At 40.4% G+C, this 17,701-nt stretch overlaps 3 protein-coding genes and 2 non-coding genes across 5 annotated transcripts; all 5 read right to left on the bottom strand.

Moving 5' to 3' along the window:
• Nucleotides 1-132: 132 nt before the first annotated feature.
• Nucleotides 133-2,039, bottom strand: LOC131325574 (acetylserotonin O-methyltransferase-like). Its single transcript, XM_058357896.1, has 2 exons — nt 1,268-2,039; nt 133-951 (listed from the first exon to the last, which is right to left on the bottom strand). The coding sequence occupies exons 1-2, from the start codon at nt 2,006-2,008 to the stop codon at nt 655-657; spliced, it is 1,038 nt and encodes a 345-aa protein (XP_058213879.1). The 5' UTR covers nt 2,009-2,039; the 3' UTR covers nt 133-654.
• A 1,646-nt stretch (nt 2,040-3,685) lies between these two features.
• On the bottom strand, nt 3,686-3,851 carry LOC131328197 (U1 spliceosomal RNA). The gene has a single exon (XR_009200469.1). It is a non-coding gene; the product is annotated as a U1 spliceosomal RNA (small nuclear RNA).
• Nucleotides 3,852-5,186: 1,335 nt separating this feature from the next.
• On the bottom strand, nt 5,187-7,190 carry LOC131325575 (acetylserotonin O-methyltransferase-like). The gene is made up of 2 exons (XM_058357897.1): nt 6,330-7,190; nt 5,187-6,033 (listed from the first exon to the last, which is right to left on the bottom strand). Exons 1-2 carry the CDS (start codon nt 7,068-7,070, stop codon nt 5,737-5,739), a joined length of 1,038 nt encoding a protein of 345 aa, XP_058213880.1. The 5' UTR covers nt 7,071-7,190; the 3' UTR covers nt 5,187-5,736.
• Nucleotides 7,191-8,114: 924 nt separating this feature from the next.
• On the bottom strand, nt 8,115-8,275 carry LOC131328081 (U1 spliceosomal RNA). Its single transcript, XR_009200366.1, has one exon. It is a non-coding gene; the product is annotated as a U1 spliceosomal RNA (small nuclear RNA).
• Nucleotides 8,276-10,032: 1,757 nt separating this feature from the next.
• Nucleotides 10,033-16,007, bottom strand: LOC131325573 (rop guanine nucleotide exchange factor 1-like). The gene is made up of 5 exons (XM_058357895.1): nt 15,419-16,007; nt 14,441-14,557; nt 13,695-14,233; nt 12,036-12,389; nt 10,033-10,670 (listed from the first exon to the last, which is right to left on the bottom strand). Exons 1-5 carry the CDS (start codon nt 15,696-15,698, stop codon nt 10,257-10,259), a joined length of 1,704 nt encoding a protein of 567 aa, XP_058213878.1. The 5' UTR covers nt 15,699-16,007; the 3' UTR covers nt 10,033-10,256.
• Nucleotides 16,008-17,701: the final 1,694 nt, after the last annotated feature.

Raw genomic sequence — 17,701 nt, 5'->3', positions numbered from 1 at the left:
AAGCATTTAGCGGGTACAACTTGACTGTTGTCATTAGCCTGAAGCAAAAGAAAGGCAGCGAAAACGCACCCTAAATATTGCTCCATGGAAGTGTTGGAAAGTTGAAGCCATATCACTGATAGGAGAAGGAGATTTCTCACATACAATAGTAAACACACTTTTTATTGATAAAACACATAAATGATTACAAAGCTCTCACTCAACTCCCAAACTTTTACAATATGAATTACAAGCCTATTTATAGGCAAAGCTACACACTTAATTGATAAGCTTACATTTATTAAAACACTCACAAAATCAAATACGTAATGGTAAAAGTCTTCATCTGATCTTTGACTAAATCCTTCCACTTGCTTTGAAGCTTATCAGTACCAAGCCTCCAAAACAACAGTTCCCAAACGTGGGAATCATGCTTACTATTTCAACAGGAAGAACCCATCTCCAAGGGATGGGAACATAAAAGTTCGAAGGAAAAAAAAAAACGAAAGTTCAGAAGCAAAGCATACAAAAAATACCACAACTGCCTCAAGTGCTTATTATCTTCATATAAACAAACAACTTAAATATGCTGATGCAACATTCATTCTCACGCATGAAAGAACCCTTCACAGATGAACACATTGAACAAGAAAGAATGATAAGATACCCTACAAATTAAGGGTAAGCCTCAATCACCGATTGAACAGCTTTGATATTTTTTATCGTGTGTCGACTGAAACCAGATTCGCTCAGAACGTATGCCCACTCCTTTGAAGTCCTCTCTTTCCCTTTGTTTGTGTGCGCCATCATCACCATGTCCATCATCAGCCTCACATACTCCAGCTTATCGTTGTTGTCTTCTTCAACCACAGCTTCTACTATGATCACCTTCCCTTTGTCCTTCGGGATAGCCTCTCTGCACTTTCTCAGGATTTGGATGCACTCGTCATCGTCCCAGTCGTGCAAAACACACTGCATATTTAGAAATTCAAGCATATATAGATGAAGCGCGCACTCACACAAACAAACAAAAAATCACTTATATCAATGAGGTTTCGCACAGAAAAGTAGTGTACTCAGAGTAAAATCTACGAAAAGTACTGGTGTCAGCCTCAAATTTTTCCCATTCTTGATATTCCCGTTGAAGAATTCCCGAGGGCTTTGGAATAATTGGATTTCAAGACTCTCGTGCAACTCTTCAATGGCTCGCGTTTGAACACGTTTGAACAAGGGAGGGATCATATACAGGATATACATAGACAGAAATGTATAGGAAACATTTACTCACCATGATGTATGCCGCATCCGCCTTCGGAACACTAGCAAACATGTCACCGCCCACGTGCTCAACACCAACACAGTCCAGTGCCACAGACACCACATGAGGCAGATCGAAATTTATCCCTCGAATCCAAGGAAACGCCCCGACCAACAACCGGAGAGCCGTCCCGTCTCCTCCGCCTACATCCACCACGGACTCCACCCCATCGAACACCTCCGGACACCCTTCTACTATCGCCGGCACAGCCACCCTGGCGTTGCAAGCCATTGCGTCGTTGATGAGCTTGCTGTGGCCAGGATTCTCCTCAGCATAACTCCATATGTCCTCCCCGTGGGCGGACTCGAATGCTGGACTCCCGTTGGCCAGGACACGATCGCTTAAACAGTGCCAGGGTGCGAGCATCACCGGAGAGCTCTCGAGCAACACTATAGCATCCATGCTTTTTTCGCTGTTTTTCAGGAGAAGGCGGGATAGTGGCGTTTGGAGGTATCCGGCGGGAGCTTCTTTGAAGATTTTACGGTGGACTAGGAACCTCATGACGCGGTGGAGGGCAGAAGGGGAGCACCCGAGGGCGGAGGAAAGATCGTGGAGTGCCGCGGGGCCGCCATGGGCTTCCAGGGCATCAGGTATGCCGAGCTGAATAGCACATTTTACCACAGCCATATCTACAAACCCGAAAACGTACTTCCATATATCCACATGGGCCTGGGCTTCTTCTTCTTGCTCTCTATTTGCTTCTCCTTCCATCCCTCCTCCTCCTCTTCCTCTTCTTCTTCTTCTTCTTCTTCTTCTTCTTCTCTAAAATAAAAACACAGAGAGCACTGGCGGTAAAGAACTCAATTATATGAGAGACAAAATCATTGAGCATCACAAGGAAAGTGGACCTTCCACAGGGACTTAAAAAATGTTTGATATTATGATTGAGCATTCCAGCAACCAAGAAAAGAAATCCAATTGAAGATTTTGTCTGAGATTAATTAATTAATTAATGGACATTGACAGCTTTGAAGCATGTATTATGTGATCAATAAGTCTAGGTACACTACCTTCAACTACTACACTATTCACTATATTTTTTGTAAGGTACATCTCGGGTCATAAAAAAATATAGAAAAATGTTTATAAATTTTAAAATAATATATTATGGGGCCCTATAAAAAATCAGCTCCAACAAATATCGATAAGTATTATTTCTTGATTGGTAGGGGCGAAACTAAACAGTTGAGTTGTTTCGCCTCTACAAATCAAGAAATAATACTTACCAATATCCGTTGGAGCTGATTTTTTACAGGGCCCCATAAAATATTATTCTAAAATTTATCGACATTTTTCTGTATTTTTTTGGGACCCAGCATGAGCCCCACAAAAAATGTAATAGATGATGTAGTGAATGAAGGGTAGTCAGATAGTGTACGTAGCATCTCTCGTGCTGTGATATCAGTTAAGATCTTCTGACTAGTGTAGTGATTTTCACTCTCAATTGCCCAGAAAAATGCAAGGTTAAAATGTATTGCAAAAAAAAAAAAAAACTGCAATCTTGAAAAAAAAAAAAAATTCCCTCTCTGTATTTAGCATCTCTGTAATTTCACTTTATTTTCAAAGACAAAAAAAAAAAAAAACTATGGGTGGTGTACACCAGAATGTATGAGACTCACTTTGGGGTCCCACGCAAATGATCGGGGTCATTCAATTTATGTAAAACACGTTTTGAAGAGGTGATGTCACCAGATTGTGTGAGACTCATTTCGGCTTCCCACACAAATAATCGGGATCGTTTAATTTATTTAAAATATTTTTGAAGGATTCTTGTTAGAAATTACCTCATTCGGTCAAGGGCTTCCTCTATTTGAGAATAAAAATTAAATGAATTGGTCAATTACATACCGATATTCAGTAAGGGCTTTCCACTATTTGACATAAATTAAATTAAATGAATTGGTCAAGCACATGGTAAGGGCTTCCTGTATTTGACAGAAATTAAGTTAAATGAATTGATCTAAGTACATACATTAAATGATTTGGTCGAGTACATACCCATATTCAAATTAATTGATTCTGAGCTGTACCCCATCCAATTTTATCACACCTAGCGCTAAGGCTGCAAATGAACCTATCCAATTTTATCACGCCCAGTGCTAAGACTGCAAATGAACCGAGTAGCTCGCAAGTTCCGCTCATTCAACCCTACCCAACGCAACGCTAAGGCCGTAAATGAATCGGACAGCTCGCGAGCTCATTCGGCCCTACCCAACGCTAATATGTCCACGGTGGTAAAGCCAAACAACGGGCCATGTAATTGGGCCTACGAAAGCCGGGCTACGAGTGTTGGAGTATTAATAATCGGGCCAGATGGGGGTTAAGCGACGGACTGAGCTTTTTACGTGGATCCGTAGGTTTCGGCTAAAAACTTCGACGAGTAATTGGATAGGGGCCGCGCGAACTCAGGCCTCAGTTGACACAAATTATGACGTAGGTTCCACCAACTTGGGTAGACCTTAATTAGGCGAACACCTCACCTAAGTGCAATGGAAGTCGTCAACCTCGGTCATGGGCCATTTTGATCGCCCATTGACCCTGTCTAGGTAAGTATGGAGCCCATTCGTCCCACCTAAGTTTATATCCACGCTCCACGGTTACGAAGTCAGAAGAGGGCATCCAGTTCTTTACGTTAGACGCGACAAATCTTGACATGCCCGCGCTTAGTCCTTGAGTCTAACGTGACAAATCTTGACATGCCCGCGCTCAGTCCTTGAGCCATTCCGTGACCAAACAATTTCAATCACTTTGGCTATGGAAAAATTATTCCGTGCCAACAATACTAAAGAAAAGTTAAATTATATGTATAAAAAAAAAAAATTGCTGCATTTTTTGAACCCCTAAACATATGGTGGAGCCACCCTTGTTTTTTTTTTTTTCCCAAGCGGTATACATTGGGGAGAGGGGGGGTAATTATTAAGTTAGTCCATAGAAGGTTCAAAGACTGTCTACAGCCCTGAACCACAAACGCCTATAATAATGCTCGAACCTTGGCTTCCCACAAGAGAACTGACCAGAAAATACCGTTGGACTACATGGCCTTTGGCGAGCTGCCCTTGTTGACGAGTATGGATTATTGAAAGGAGCAAGACATGGATTGGGCGTATGATAAACTATTTGTTGGTGGGTTTGGTTGTCTGCAAGTTGAGTTTTCTAGACCCATCATGAAACTGATCCAACCCAAACTAACCCAACACCCATGTTTGTGTGAAATACAGTATATAACATGAAATTTTCCCGCGAACAACGCGGTGCTGTTGCACAGCACCATTCTCCAGCTCGATCTCATTGTTTAAATCATCTTTGTTATTCTCATGTGATCTGATTTGTTCTTTTTTGTTCAATTATTTTCCTTTCGAAACTTTCACCCGTCCAACTCACCTTTTCAATTGACCGGTCAGATTTGAGACTATGGTTTGTCAATCTGTTGGGTCTGAGACTACATATAGATTTGTTAGTACAGCAGATGGAGATTGGAGATACTGCCAAGAAGCAAATTTTCATGATCTAAGAGTCAAAACAGTTGTAATCTTTCGTTATCCAATTTCGCATGAAAGTAACCTTGCAAACATAAGAAAAATCCATGGCTCTCATCAAATTTAGAACTTTTGACAGTCGGAAAAGGTAGACAAGTTTAGGCATTACCAGGAAGGCAAGAAGGGGGTGTTTCCACAAAAATATATGGACAAAAACGGATTAAACCTATGTTTTCACGATTTTCTAAGCATGTCATTCTCATCGCATACATCAACTAAATAAGCATTTAGTGGAAACAACTTGACTGTTGTTATCAGCCTGAAGCAAAAGAAAGGCAGCGAAAACGCACCCTAAATATTGCTCCATGGAAGTGTTGGAAAGCAGAAGCGATATTACTGATGGGAGGAGGAGATTTCTAATACACAATAGTAAGCACACTTTTATTGATTAAGTACACAAACAATTACAAAGCTCTCACTCACGTCTCTCTTTCTTTCTCTCACTCAACTCTCATACTTTTACAATATGAATTACAAGCCTATTAATAGGCAAAGCTACACACTTAATTGATAAGCTTACATTTATTGAAACACCCACAAAATCAAATACGTAATGGCAAAAGTCTTCATCTGATCTTTAACTAAATCCTTCTACTTGCTTTGAAGCTTATCAATACCAATTCTCCAAAAGAACAGTTCCCAAACGTGGAAATCATGCTAACTATTTCAACAAGAAGAACCCATCTCCAAGGGATGAGAACATAAAAGTTCGAAGGAAAAAAAAAAAAACAAAAGTTAGAAGCAAAGCATACAAAAAATACCACAACTGCCTCAAGTGCTTATTATCTTCTTCATATAAATAAACAGCTTAAATATGCTGATACAACATTCATTCTCACGCATGAAAGAACCCTTCAGAGATGAACACATTGAACAAGAAAGAATGATAAGATACCCTAAAAATTAAGGGTAGGCCTCAATCACCGATTGAACAGCTTTGATGCTCTTTATCGTGTGTCGGCTGAAACCAGATTCGCTCAGAACGTACGCCCACTCCTTTGAAGTTCTCTCTTTCCCTTTCTTTGTGTGCGCCATCATCACCATGTCCAACATCAGCCTCACATACTCCAGCTTATCGTTGTTGTCCTCTTCAACCACGGCTTCTACTATGATCACCTTTCCTTTGTCCTTCGGGATAGCCTCTCTGCACTTTCTCAGGATTTGGATGCACTCATCATCGTCCCAGTCATGCAAAACCCACTGCATATTTAGAAATTCAAGCATAGATGAAGCGCGCATGCACACACACACACAATCACTTATATCAATGAGGTTTCGTTCAAAAAAGTAGTGTACTCAGAGTAAAATCTACGAAAAGTATTGGTGTCGCCTCAAATTTTTCCCCTTGATATTCCCGTTGAAGAATTTCCGAGCGCCTTGGAATAATAGGATTTCTAGACTCTCGTGCAACCCTTCAACGGCTCGCGTTTGAACAGGGGAGGGATCATATATACAGGATATACATAGACAGAAATGTATAGGAAACATTTACTCACCATGAGGTATGCCGCATCCGCCTTCGGAACACTAGCAAACATGTCACCGCCCACATGCTCGACCCCGACACAGTCCAGTGCCACAGACACCACATGAGGCAGATCGAAATTTATCCCTCGAATCCAAGGGAACGCCTCGACCAACAATCGGAGAGCTGTCCCGTCTCCTCCGCCTACATCAACCACGGACTCCACCCCGTCGAACACCTCCGGACACCCTTCTACTATGGCCGGCATAGCAACCCTAGCATCGCAAGCCATTGCGTCGTTGATGAGCTTGCTGTGGCCAGGATTCTCCTCAGCATAACTCCATATGTCTTCACCATGGGCGGACTCGAATGCTGGACTCCCGTTGGCCAGGACACGAGCACTTAAACAGTGCCACGGTGCAAGCATCACCGGACTGCTCTCAAGCAACAATAAAGCAGCCAGGCTTTTTTCGCCGTTTTTCAGGAGAAGGCGGGATAGTGGCGTTTGGAGGTATCCGGCGGGAGCTTCTTTGAAGATTTTACGGTGGACTAAGAACCTCATGACGCGGTGGAGGGTGGAGGGGGAGCACCCAAGGGCGGAGGAAAGATCGGAGAGTTTCGCGGGGCCGCCATGGGCTTCCAGGGCATCAGGTATGCCGAGCTGAATAGCACATTTTACCACAGCCATATCTACAAATCCGAAAACGTACTTCCATATGTCCACATGGGCCTGGGCTTCTTCTTCTTCCTCTCTATTTGCTTCTCCTTCCATCCCTCTCCTCCTCCTCCTCCTCTTCTTCTTCTTCTCTCTCTAAAATAAAAACACAGAGAAACAGAGAGCACTGGCAGTGAAGATTCAATTATGTGAGAGAAAATCATTGAGCTTCACAAGGAAGGTGCACCTTTCAGGGGGACTTAAAAAATGTTTGATTTTAATGATTGAGCATTCCAGCAACCAAGAAAAGAAATCTAATTGAAGATTTTGTCTGATATTAATTCATTCATGGACATTGACAACATTAAAGCATGTATCATGTGATATCAACTACTACCAAGAAAGTAATTCACATAGATTTTGTATGATATAATATTGTGAAGAGTGACATGCAACTTATATCGGGTCGTTCAATTAATTTAAAATATGTTTTTGAAGGTTGTTGTTACCGGATTGTGTGAGACTCATTCCGGGGTCTCACACAAATAATTGGGGTCGATCAATTTATTTAGAACATCTTTTGAAGGGTTTTTGCTAGAAATCAGCTCATTCGGTAAGGACTTCCTGTGTTCGAGAATAAAACTAAATGAATTTGATCAAGCTACAAACCGATATTCGGTAAGGGCTTTACTCTATTTGACAGAAATTAAATTAAATGAATTGGTCAATTACACGGTAAGGGCTTCCTCTATTTGACAGAATTAAATTAGTAAATGAATTGATCTAAGTGCATACTACATTAAGTGATTTGGTCGAGTACATACCCATAGATGTACCCCATCCAATTTTATCAAACCCAGCACTAAGATTGTAAATGAACCAAGCAGCTCTCATTCGACCCTATCCAATGCTGCGTTAAGGCTGTAAAAGAACCGACTCGCAGGCTCGGCTCATTCGGCCCTACCCAACTCTAAAATAAGTAATAAGTCCAGACGGTGGTAAAGCCTAGGAACGGGCCATGTATTTGGGCCTACGAAAGCTGGGCTACGAGGGTTAGATTAGTAGCAGTAATCGTATGGTCCAGATGGGGGTTAAGCGACGGACTGGGCTTTCTATGTGGATCCATAGGGCTCGGGCTCGAAACTTCAACTAGTAATTGGATAGGGGCCGCGCGAACGCAGGCCCCCGCTAACACAAATTATGACGTAGGTTCCACCAACTTGGGTAGACCTTAGGCGGACACCCCACCTAAGTGCAATGGAAGTTGTCAACCTAGGCCATGGGCCATTTTGATCACCCATTGACCCCGTCCAGGTAAGTATGGAGCCAATTGTCCCACCTAAATTTATATCCACGCTCCAAAGCCCCCCTCTCCCCTTATCCTTTCGATGTGGGACAAAATACACTCCAAGTTTGTTCACCCCTCCCCCTCTCTCTCTCTCTCTCAAACACGGACACAAGTATCAAAGCCTTCTAAGTTTTTATAATCCCTGATGTGATTCTGTTGTTATTCACAATCAAATGGGTTTGCAGAAAAAAACAAATGAAAAGAGAGTTTTTGGTCTGTTTTGGAGAAAATTGAAGTGGCGATTGGCGGAGACTCTGCAACTTCTCTCTCTCTCTCTCTCTCTCTCTCTCTCTCTCTCTCTCTGTGTGAAGTCCATTGTTGGAGTAAAGATTATTATGAAGGAAACGCCAAAAAAGCCCTCTCTAGGTAAGCTTTTTCCTTTGGCAAAATCTTTTGAGTTAAAGGTTTGCGAATCTTGGAATTGTGGTTTTGGCTCTCTAGTTTCCCTTCGTCTAGTTGCTGAGAAAAGTAAAGAAAGTGAAAGAAAAGGTTGCTCTGACTTCAGCTTTTTATGGATGCCAAAGGAAATTGCGGAAAAGAAATGCTTTTCTCTCTTCAAACCCACTCTCCCAAAACACACAACTGGGAGATCACACGAGTTCTGTTTGAGGAAGGTTTTTTTTTTGAATAATGAACGGAGAGAGATAGTCCTTCAAAATCCCCCACACTACTGTTCTTAATTCTAGCACTGTTGTCGCGCTCTCAATCTTTGTTCTCGCAAATTTTAATAGTATAACATGTGATTCAAAAACACTTTCACGCTCACACACTGTGCAAATTATGTGGCGGCAGCAAATATTACTTGTGAAAGTAGACTAAATTTTCTATTCCCAAAGCCTCTTCATTTTTGGACAAACATAAAATCTCAGTCTTGGACCTTCTTTCATCTTTCTCTTCTTTTTTTTCTTGTTTTGAATAGCATCGCTTAGTTACACCAAAAACTGTGTTTACTCATGCCCTTAAGCTATGTCTATAAAAAAATCACTCGAAATCCCATATCGAACACCAATCATGCTACAGATACACTTCTCGGCCACTTTCTAAACACTCCTCTCTCACAAGCAATGGAGCCCGCAGATGTGTGGAGCCCACTGCTTGTGAGAGAGAAGTGTCTAGGGAGCGGCCAAGAGGCGTGTCCCCAACATTTCCGTATCAAACACCGTCATTGTTGGAAGGATCAAGCTCCTCTCCATGCCCTTAATCCTCCATATCCCTCCAAGCTCCCCTCTTGTGGCTCCATCCTAAGCCCAAACTGATCATCCGACCTGTAATTTCGTGCGTCCCGTGTGGAAGAACATATCTGCAGAGAAATAGACTCAAATCGGAATCCGGACATCCATAGGTATGCAAGCAGCTCGTATTGGTCCTCCGCTTATTTAGTACCAAGGGAGACATATAATTCACTCATCCGGAGGCTAGCAGCCCTCCGTAAGATTAACAGCATGGAAGAAATACTAGCCGTCAGCATCACATTGCGTTCGAAATTTCCCGAAAATAGGTTATTTTCGAAGCCCACTCGTTTTTCAAGGATATTGCGCGAATCACTTATTGAAATCTCATAGTGGACAATGATCAAATAGCGGATCATAGCTCTCGAATAGCCTTGTTAACGAAAGATGATTCACAATGCAGCAGACTGAGATAATCTTCGACGTCTCACTCTATTGTTGGGCAACACTAATACTCTACTAATTGGCAATAATAGATTCTTTCGAAGGCATGGAACAGTCATTTCTCAAACGTAATAGCAATAATAATATATATTTCTCAATCTAGCGCCTGAAAAAAAACTCAAAACTCTTAACCGCGATAATTCTACCGGAGATACAATTTTTTTTCCCTCGGCTTCTACCGAAGAAACATGCTATACAAGATTGAAACAACCTCTATTTTCAGCCCCCTACCATTACAAGTCCCTTTAACCAGGTTTTCAACATCCTATTACCCTCGATAAGTCAATTGCGCTCGGGAGCATTGTGGGAGATTCTTCTGGAACTGAGGTTCCCAGGATATGACCACAAGTTCTCCATGTCAGTAGCCAGTAGTTTGTCGAAGGGAATAGTATTAGTGTTTGAAGGTGGAGGTGTCCTACCTGGGCTTTGGAACACAGGAGTGGAAGAACAAAAGGTTGGGGTCCCAAATGGAGAGCCATAAGGGGTGTGCTGGATTGAGAAGGGACTAGGCGATATTCGTTTTAGGATGGGGAGACCATCGAACCCTCCCCTACTGATAAATGACATTGATTCTGCAGCAGCACACTGCTTAGTAGCATCGTCCACATAAAGGACGTCATCAATCCTTGCCATTATATTGAAGGCCAAGCTCTCCATAACTCTCGAGTAGCTTTCAAGAATCGATTGTCCTAAGTCCTGCCGCAAAAATGAGGAAATAGGGAGATAAGATTCGAGCTCAAGTGGAACCAAATGAAGAGTAAAGCAAACAACAGGTGATTTATGCACAGCTGTAATTATCTTCTTTGAAGTTGTTTTAGTTCCACGAAAGGAGAATATATTTGACAATAAATAGATGACCTCGAACCAGTCGGCAATTCGAGGATAAACAAAAACTCCAAAAGCGTGTGTTCCTAAAAATTTTATGCCCAGTAATGATAGAAAACTGATATCAAGATGCACAATTAAGCTCTCTGCAGCATGGACATGGTTGCCGATACAGATACGAGATTCAGGTATACCTTTGCACGAGGGATAGACAAACACTTAAAGAACTATATATTAAAGAACTCGTACGCCGCAAACCATGAATGCATAACAAAGGTAGGATATATCTGCGGGCAAGAACTTAGAGGAATCACATAACAAAGATAGGATATATCTGTGGGGAACAACTTAGAGAAACTTTGATTATGTTTTAACTCTTAATTTTTCCAAATTCTTCTTCTCCAAAGAGTATGGCAAAATATGATTGTGCTTTTCCAAACAGATAGAAATAATCTTGTGATCTCAATTAAATAAAGGCCAAATACATGAACAAGTAGCTGAATGTTTAGTACTACTGGTCTCAAACCATTAATTATGTTAATAGGTGTAGGATATGCATTCACAAGAATCCTACGAATATTGGTTTATGCTAAAGATTTGACAAGGAAAGGATACAGCTCCCATCTCTAAGTATGCATGCTTCTAATTCTAATATAGACACTGATTCAATACATAGCGACCCTGTCATCAGAGAAGTAATGATTTAGCTAATACTCCCTCCGTTCCCATTCTCTTGTCCCTTTTGGGAGTCCATGTCACTTTTCAATTGATTATATCTTGCAATCTACAATGTTTTAGGTGACTTTGAAAATATCTTTTAAAAGAGCTCATTGAGATCTATCAAACAAGATCCATATTGCATATAAACAGTATTACCAATTAAAAGTTATAATTAGTTTTTTATCTGGTTAGGATAGGACAAGGGACAATAGAATGGCAACAGAGGGAGTACAAAGGTCATTAAATGTTTGCTTCCAAATGCCTCTCACTAAAGTCGTACTCCATCAAATTTCATCTGCCCATTTGCCAAATCTTCAAAGGCATAAAAAAATTGGCCTACCTACAAGTGGTAAATATAGTTAAAGTTCTCTATGTTTCCATACGCTTTAGCTGCTATCTTGACGTAGAACTAGATTTGTCAGTTTCACCAGGAGGCAAAATGTGTTTGAATCAGAATACATAGAAATTAATTGTAACTGTTCCCTATGTGGTGAAGAGAGGAGATTAATCAAATACCTTGTTGTATTGAATTTTGCTCATATCCAATGCAGTCTGCGGAAGGCCAGGGAAACGGAGCCTCAGGTTATGTAAAAGGATCTCCGCTCGTTGCCCTAGAAATTGATTTTTGTTACCATCAGCAGCAAGGCCCTTGACCTTGGGCCGCCATGGTGAACGCTTAGCTTTCAGGTGCTTTGTATGTTTTCTCTGGCCTTTCTTCTTCCACACATGTATAGATGCCTCAATCATGTTCACCACTTCTAATGTGTTATGCTCCGATGACAAGTCCAGGCTTTCAAGAAGAGATTCTGGTGTGAACTGCTCAGCAGTTATGTAGCGATAGATAATATCACCAAGACAAGCTTTTCCACTCTGGAATGGAAATTCATCAATATATTGTAAGATCAATATGCTATAAGAACTAAACAACCAAACAAATGAAATCTCTTAAGAGCTGACCTTTTTTTGACAAATGCATAGAGTGACACTGACACAGACCATAGGCTGAAAACAACTAAAGAAAATAAGAACTCATCTCCAGAAGATCAACAGCCCCCGTTCACTTCGGAAAGGTTGTGAACTTATGCTTGATCTGACTAAAGCTACACTGGCCTACTTTGAATATACCCATCATGGAGCTGAATTAACAGCGAAGACACACAACATCAAACACTTCGCCCGATCATATACAAGACCAAATAATGAGTTGATATACTGCTCCGTATCCCAAACAATTCCTCTTTTTCCTCCCCTGTAATCCACCCAGTCATTAAGGAACCAACCTTTCATTCCCCAAGGGTTTGTGAATTAAATGCTCTTTTTCATTATTCCCAACTGCTCTCACTTGGATATATTAGATACATCTCCACATTTGCATCGAAATCAAGATCCTTAACATATAAATAGATCTAATATTTAGTCTTTTACCTGGGCCCTATAGTACTATCATCATTGTATTCAAGCATGACTTTATTCAGCCAAAAACATCAAAACAGCACAAGACAACACCCATGATGAAGGTTTATAAGATTCTGTGCAATGTATTCTGCTATGCTTGCTCCTACGAAGCATGGCACATTCCATAATGACCCAACTCATCTTAGAAAATCTATTCATTGCCCTGGGCACCAACAAAAGAAAGACAACCGAGACAAAAGAGTGGTAAAAGCAAAAAAAAACAACAATTGTCCAAAGCACCCGGATTGAGTTCTTTTAATTGACCACACAGGAAAAGCATACTTTTTGCAGAAAACTAAGTTTATGTCATCGGAACATAAAAGTAACATGAAGCTGTATGTGATGAAATTTGAATATGGAAGCAATTAAGCACGTCATAACCATCAAGTCCCACTACAAAGGGGCAGTGCATTTATGATGTTTAGAGAAAGCCTGGACATACAAGGATAAGGGCGCTGCAAACACAAAAGTCCCACTAAATGGTTGTGAATCCAGAATGAACAATTGTCTATGAAGGAAATGAAAAAAGAAATCCCTCAGCTCAGATTCTAATGAAAGCTAAAAGAACTACAAATAAATTCTTTCCGTCACTCTCACCTTAAAAATAGTTAAATCTAACGAAGTGAATGCTCGAAACTGGTAAAATAAGCTAGCATTTATGGATGTATGTTGGCTAAGATAGCTTCCAGAAGTGAACATAAACAAAATTGAAACGCATACCCTGGGCAAAGTTTCCAAATAGGTAACTGGAATCTCCATCTCAGCAAGAACGCTGCTATTGATTGCCATTGCCGCTTTCAATATCTGGTTTGTGCAATCCCTGCACTGCTGCAACTTCTTCCTCGCGTCCTCTGATAGCCCCTTTGAAGGAACCTTTGGATATGGAAGCCACCACTTCTCTTCCTGCCTAATTGAAGGCGTCCCACCACTTGCACCCAATGGACACACATCACAATCATTTGCATCACCCACGACTATGCCGCGGTCAACGTACCAAAATTCCATATCTTGAAATCCATCAAGGATGCTAAGCAACATAGCATCAAGCTTCTTGAGGGCAGGAAGATTCATATATAAGTCAGACCTAGGTCGGGTGGCCATGACTTCGTAAGTGCCACCGCCAGGGAATTGTTGTATGGAAGGAACAAGCTCCACAATTGAATCACTCACACATAATAGACATTCCATCTCTCTACGCCACATTGCTGCCTTCTGCGGTGCCAATGGCTCCAACCTCCATAACTCCCCAAACACAGTAGCTACAATTGCAAACAAAAAAAGATGACGTAAACATAATCAATAAACACACAAAACACACTTGTGGCTTAAGGGTGGTTGTAGGTGTCAAGTTTTTACCCATTACAATCACATAAAGCTAGGATACTCCATCAAAATACCCAAAACACAGAATTCACATACGCTCATAGGCATCACACACAAACAGAGAGACTTAAATCTGCACTGACCAGAGAGATTTGTGATGGCATTTGATATTGCAAGGGCAGTAGAGACTCCTTTACCCCCTCCAGACATGTCTTCCCCTAGAAGCAGCTTAGCAAATCTTTCCTTCATCATCTCAATTTCTACAAATCCAGGAAAATCAAGAAGTAATTGGTAAAAGTTCGCACAACATAATTTGCACAAGCATCTATACACCTACCAACTAAGGAAAGAAATTCAAGAGACTAATCACACTTGAAGAAGTTGCCCGCAGTAAGATCAAGAAACTATTACTGATACTTGAACAGCAATTAACCCAACTCAGGAACAGCAAATTCGCCTAAGTTTACCATCAGATCCGCAGCATAAACAGTTAAACCTTCATCCATAAGAGCATCTCAACCCTTACCCATCTTTTTACTCATACACAAAATTTGAGTAAAAACCCCCCAAAAATCTGCTCCACTCCTTGACTCAAACATATGTCAAATTGAGTTTTACTTAAATTCTGTGAGGCTGTTTTCCTCTTCCCGAATTTACAACCATGCCATTTAAGTGAGTAACTATTTTTCAAGTCAACCTCAGAATTTAAGTAAAAACCAACAAAAATCCTCTCCATTCCTTGACTCAAACCTATATCAAATTGAGTTTTACTCAAATTTTTACACGAAACAAAGGTTACTCACATTTTGTAAAAGGCTATTTTTCCCCTCCCAAATTTACAACCATGCCATTAATGAAGCTTTTACTCAAATTTGTGCTTAGCTTTTCAGGTTTGCTCGTTGTAAGTGCTTCATACCAAATCAACCTTCTGCTAAATTTTTACCCTAATTTGAGTAATAGTATAGGTAAAGACTGGAGGAGATGCTCTTAAACCTAAACCTATCGATTAGGAAATAAACTCAAGAGACTAATTTAATTTACCAAGTTGCTATACAAAGATCTAGTGACTACTGAAACTTGAACAGAAATTTTTCACAACATAAACAGTAAGGTTAACGAACCTGACAAACCGGTCTCCGGCTTCTGTACCTTATAGTCCCAAAGCACCGCATCTTTCCCTCCACCCACCGGCAACAAGAACACCGGTGGCTGCACCGGCGCAAAGCCGGAACTTGCGGTAGTCGGACGGGTAGGGACGGGGGAAGAGGAAAGGGAACTGGAGGGCGACTCGCTGACGTCAGCGCTCAAGCTGTAGTCTTCGTAGAGCTCCTCCTCCTCCTCTTCCTCTTCCTCGCTGTGTTGGTCGGAAATGTCGTCGGACGAGAAACTATTACTCCCCATGGATGTATATGGAATGGAATGAAAGGGGGATTTTGCTGTTTGTGGAAAGGTATATTGAGGAATCAAATGCACATTTGAGCAAAATGGGTATCAGCTAATGGGTATGATTTAGAGGATATGCTTGGCGTGGTCTGAGAATTTTTGGCAGATATGGTAGAGGGAGGGAGGGTGGTGGGGTGGTGGGGGCTGGGGAGTGAAAAAGCGAAAGAAGATAAAAAATGCAGAGTTCAGGGGGTTTGTTGGGGTTCGTTTGCTCACACACAATGTATAGTACTATTCCAATTCCAGCACCAGGCCCCCCACCTCTCTCTCTCTCTCTCTCGATCTCTCGATAAATACACCAACTAGCTTGTACAGATAACAAACGAACCGAGTTGCTCGTGACAGCTTGTAGGTTGGCTCAGAGCCCGTTTCAGAACACATTTTTAAAAAATAAATACTTATTTCACATTTTCAAACTAAAAAATAATGTAAATGAAAAATAATTTTTCAATTTTTTTTACACCGTATTAAAGATCTTATTGAGATCTTTCAAACAATATCCATATTGCATATTTTTATATTTCAATAAACCCATCATTTTTTAGCTTGAAATTGCATTTTTAAAAAATAAGTATTTATTTCGCGTTCCGAAACGGGGCCTCATTGAGGCTTAGATCAGCTTGACTCCTTTGGTAAAACAAGTTTGAGCTCGAATTTTAGATTCGTTTACTTAACGAGCTGAATTTAACACTCTAAAGCTTGATTTATTTGTATAAATTCAACTCATTTAAAAAGATTTGTTAAGTGAATTAGTCAAACTAACCGAGCTCGAACACATTGAAGCTGAGTGGGTTTGCACCCCTTGACTACTAGTTCTGTACACGCAAACATATAATAGTATCATAAATTAGAATTTTAAAATTGAACCTAAAATTAACTCAAATTTATTCAAACTTATACGAAAAGTGGAGTGTAAACAAAGTAAACAAACAAAAACCTACCAAATATATCTCCCTCTCCTACCCTTCTCTCTCTCAAAATTACAAAAATTAGGATATGAGGATTTGAGCTCAAATTACATTTGTATTATAGTGTTGGTACTATAGATGCCAATTGTATACCGACCTATGTGTGGGACGATACGAAAGATGCAAGGAGTTTATTTTATTTGCAATTGTAGAAAAATCAATTCATTCATTCAAATACTGGTAGGTGATTGATTAATTTATTTAATGTTTGATAAGTGATTGATTCGTTCAAGTATCTTTCCGTGATACCGATTGTCGGATTCCGCTCTCAAACACACACTCTCTCTTTTTACGGCCTTGACTTATCCGTGATTGGTGGTAAAACTATGACCTAAATAGTTTATTTCGTCAAGTTTATTTTTTATTTTCTTAAAATAAGATTGATAATATTATCCGGCAAGATCATGAACTAAATACAATTTTATTAAAGTTTCTTCTTAAAATTCTTGACATCAATATATATGTTGCTTTACAAAGCATATATTTTGTTTAGGTTGATCGATGAGACTAATGCTCAATTAATCTTATGTTTTGCACAATAACCTACTTAACAAACTAAATGAATTGAACGATTTTTGATCAACTCATAGACTCGAGATGGAACCCCTTACAGAGAGAGCACAAGACCTAATTGTGCCCTTATGTCCCAAACGTGTGACTGACTCTAACCAATATAGTAGTATAAAATTGGAGTTCTTGTATGACTAACATGCATGTTATATAGTAGTATAAAATTGGAGTTCTTGTACGATTAACATGCATGTTATAGAGATTAAAATACATATTCACACTCTAATGCATTTTTGTACGATTAATTCGATGCATTTTCTATCTATTATCAGCAGTTTTCCTATTGTATTTGCAAAATTAAACCCAATTTAGCAAAGACTATGTAGCTACTCTTTGGACACGCAATGGTCCGAGCGATTAACGGACAACTTTGCAGGTCAATTATTTTCTTTGGTTACACAAATGAGCTTCCATAGTACAACT

Source organism: Rhododendron vialii, chromosome 5a (assembly GCF_030253575.1).
Source record: "Rhododendron vialii isolate Sample 1 chromosome 5a, ASM3025357v1".
In the NCBI taxonomy this organism is placed as follows: domain Eukaryota; kingdom Viridiplantae; phylum Streptophyta; class Magnoliopsida; order Ericales; family Ericaceae; genus Rhododendron; species Rhododendron vialii.
This window is presented reverse-complemented; position numbering and strand designations above follow the sequence as displayed.

Bases quoted from the DNA above. Each gene is read 5' to 3' on its own strand.
- LOC131325574 (XM_058357896.1), bottom strand. From the start codon at position 2,008: ATGGAAGGAGAAGCAAATAGAGAGCAAGAAGAAGAAGCCCAGGCCCAT. The intron at 952-1,267 runs GTGAGTAAATGT...CTAAATATGCAG, and splicing joins CGGATGCGGCATACATCATG to TGTGTTTTGCACGACTGGGA.
- LOC131325573 (XM_058357895.1), bottom strand. From the start codon at position 15,698: ATGGGGAGTAATAGTTTCTCGTCCGACGACATTTCCGACCAACACAGC. The intron at 14,234-14,440 runs GTCAGTGCAGAT...TTGCAATTGTAG, and splicing joins TGCCATCACAAATCTCTCTG to CTACTGTGTTTGGGGAGTTA. The intron at 10,671-12,035 runs GTATTTGATTAA...TTTTTGCGGCAG, and splicing joins GCAAAATTCAATACAACAAG to GACTTAGGACAATCGATTCT.
- LOC131325575 (XM_058357897.1), bottom strand. From the start codon at position 7,070: ATGGAAGGAGAAGCAAATAGAGAGGAAGAAGAAGAAGCCCAGGCCCAT. The intron at 6,034-6,329 runs GTGAGTAAATGT...CTAAATATGCAG, and splicing joins CGGATGCGGCATACCTCATG to TGGGTTTTGCATGACTGGGA.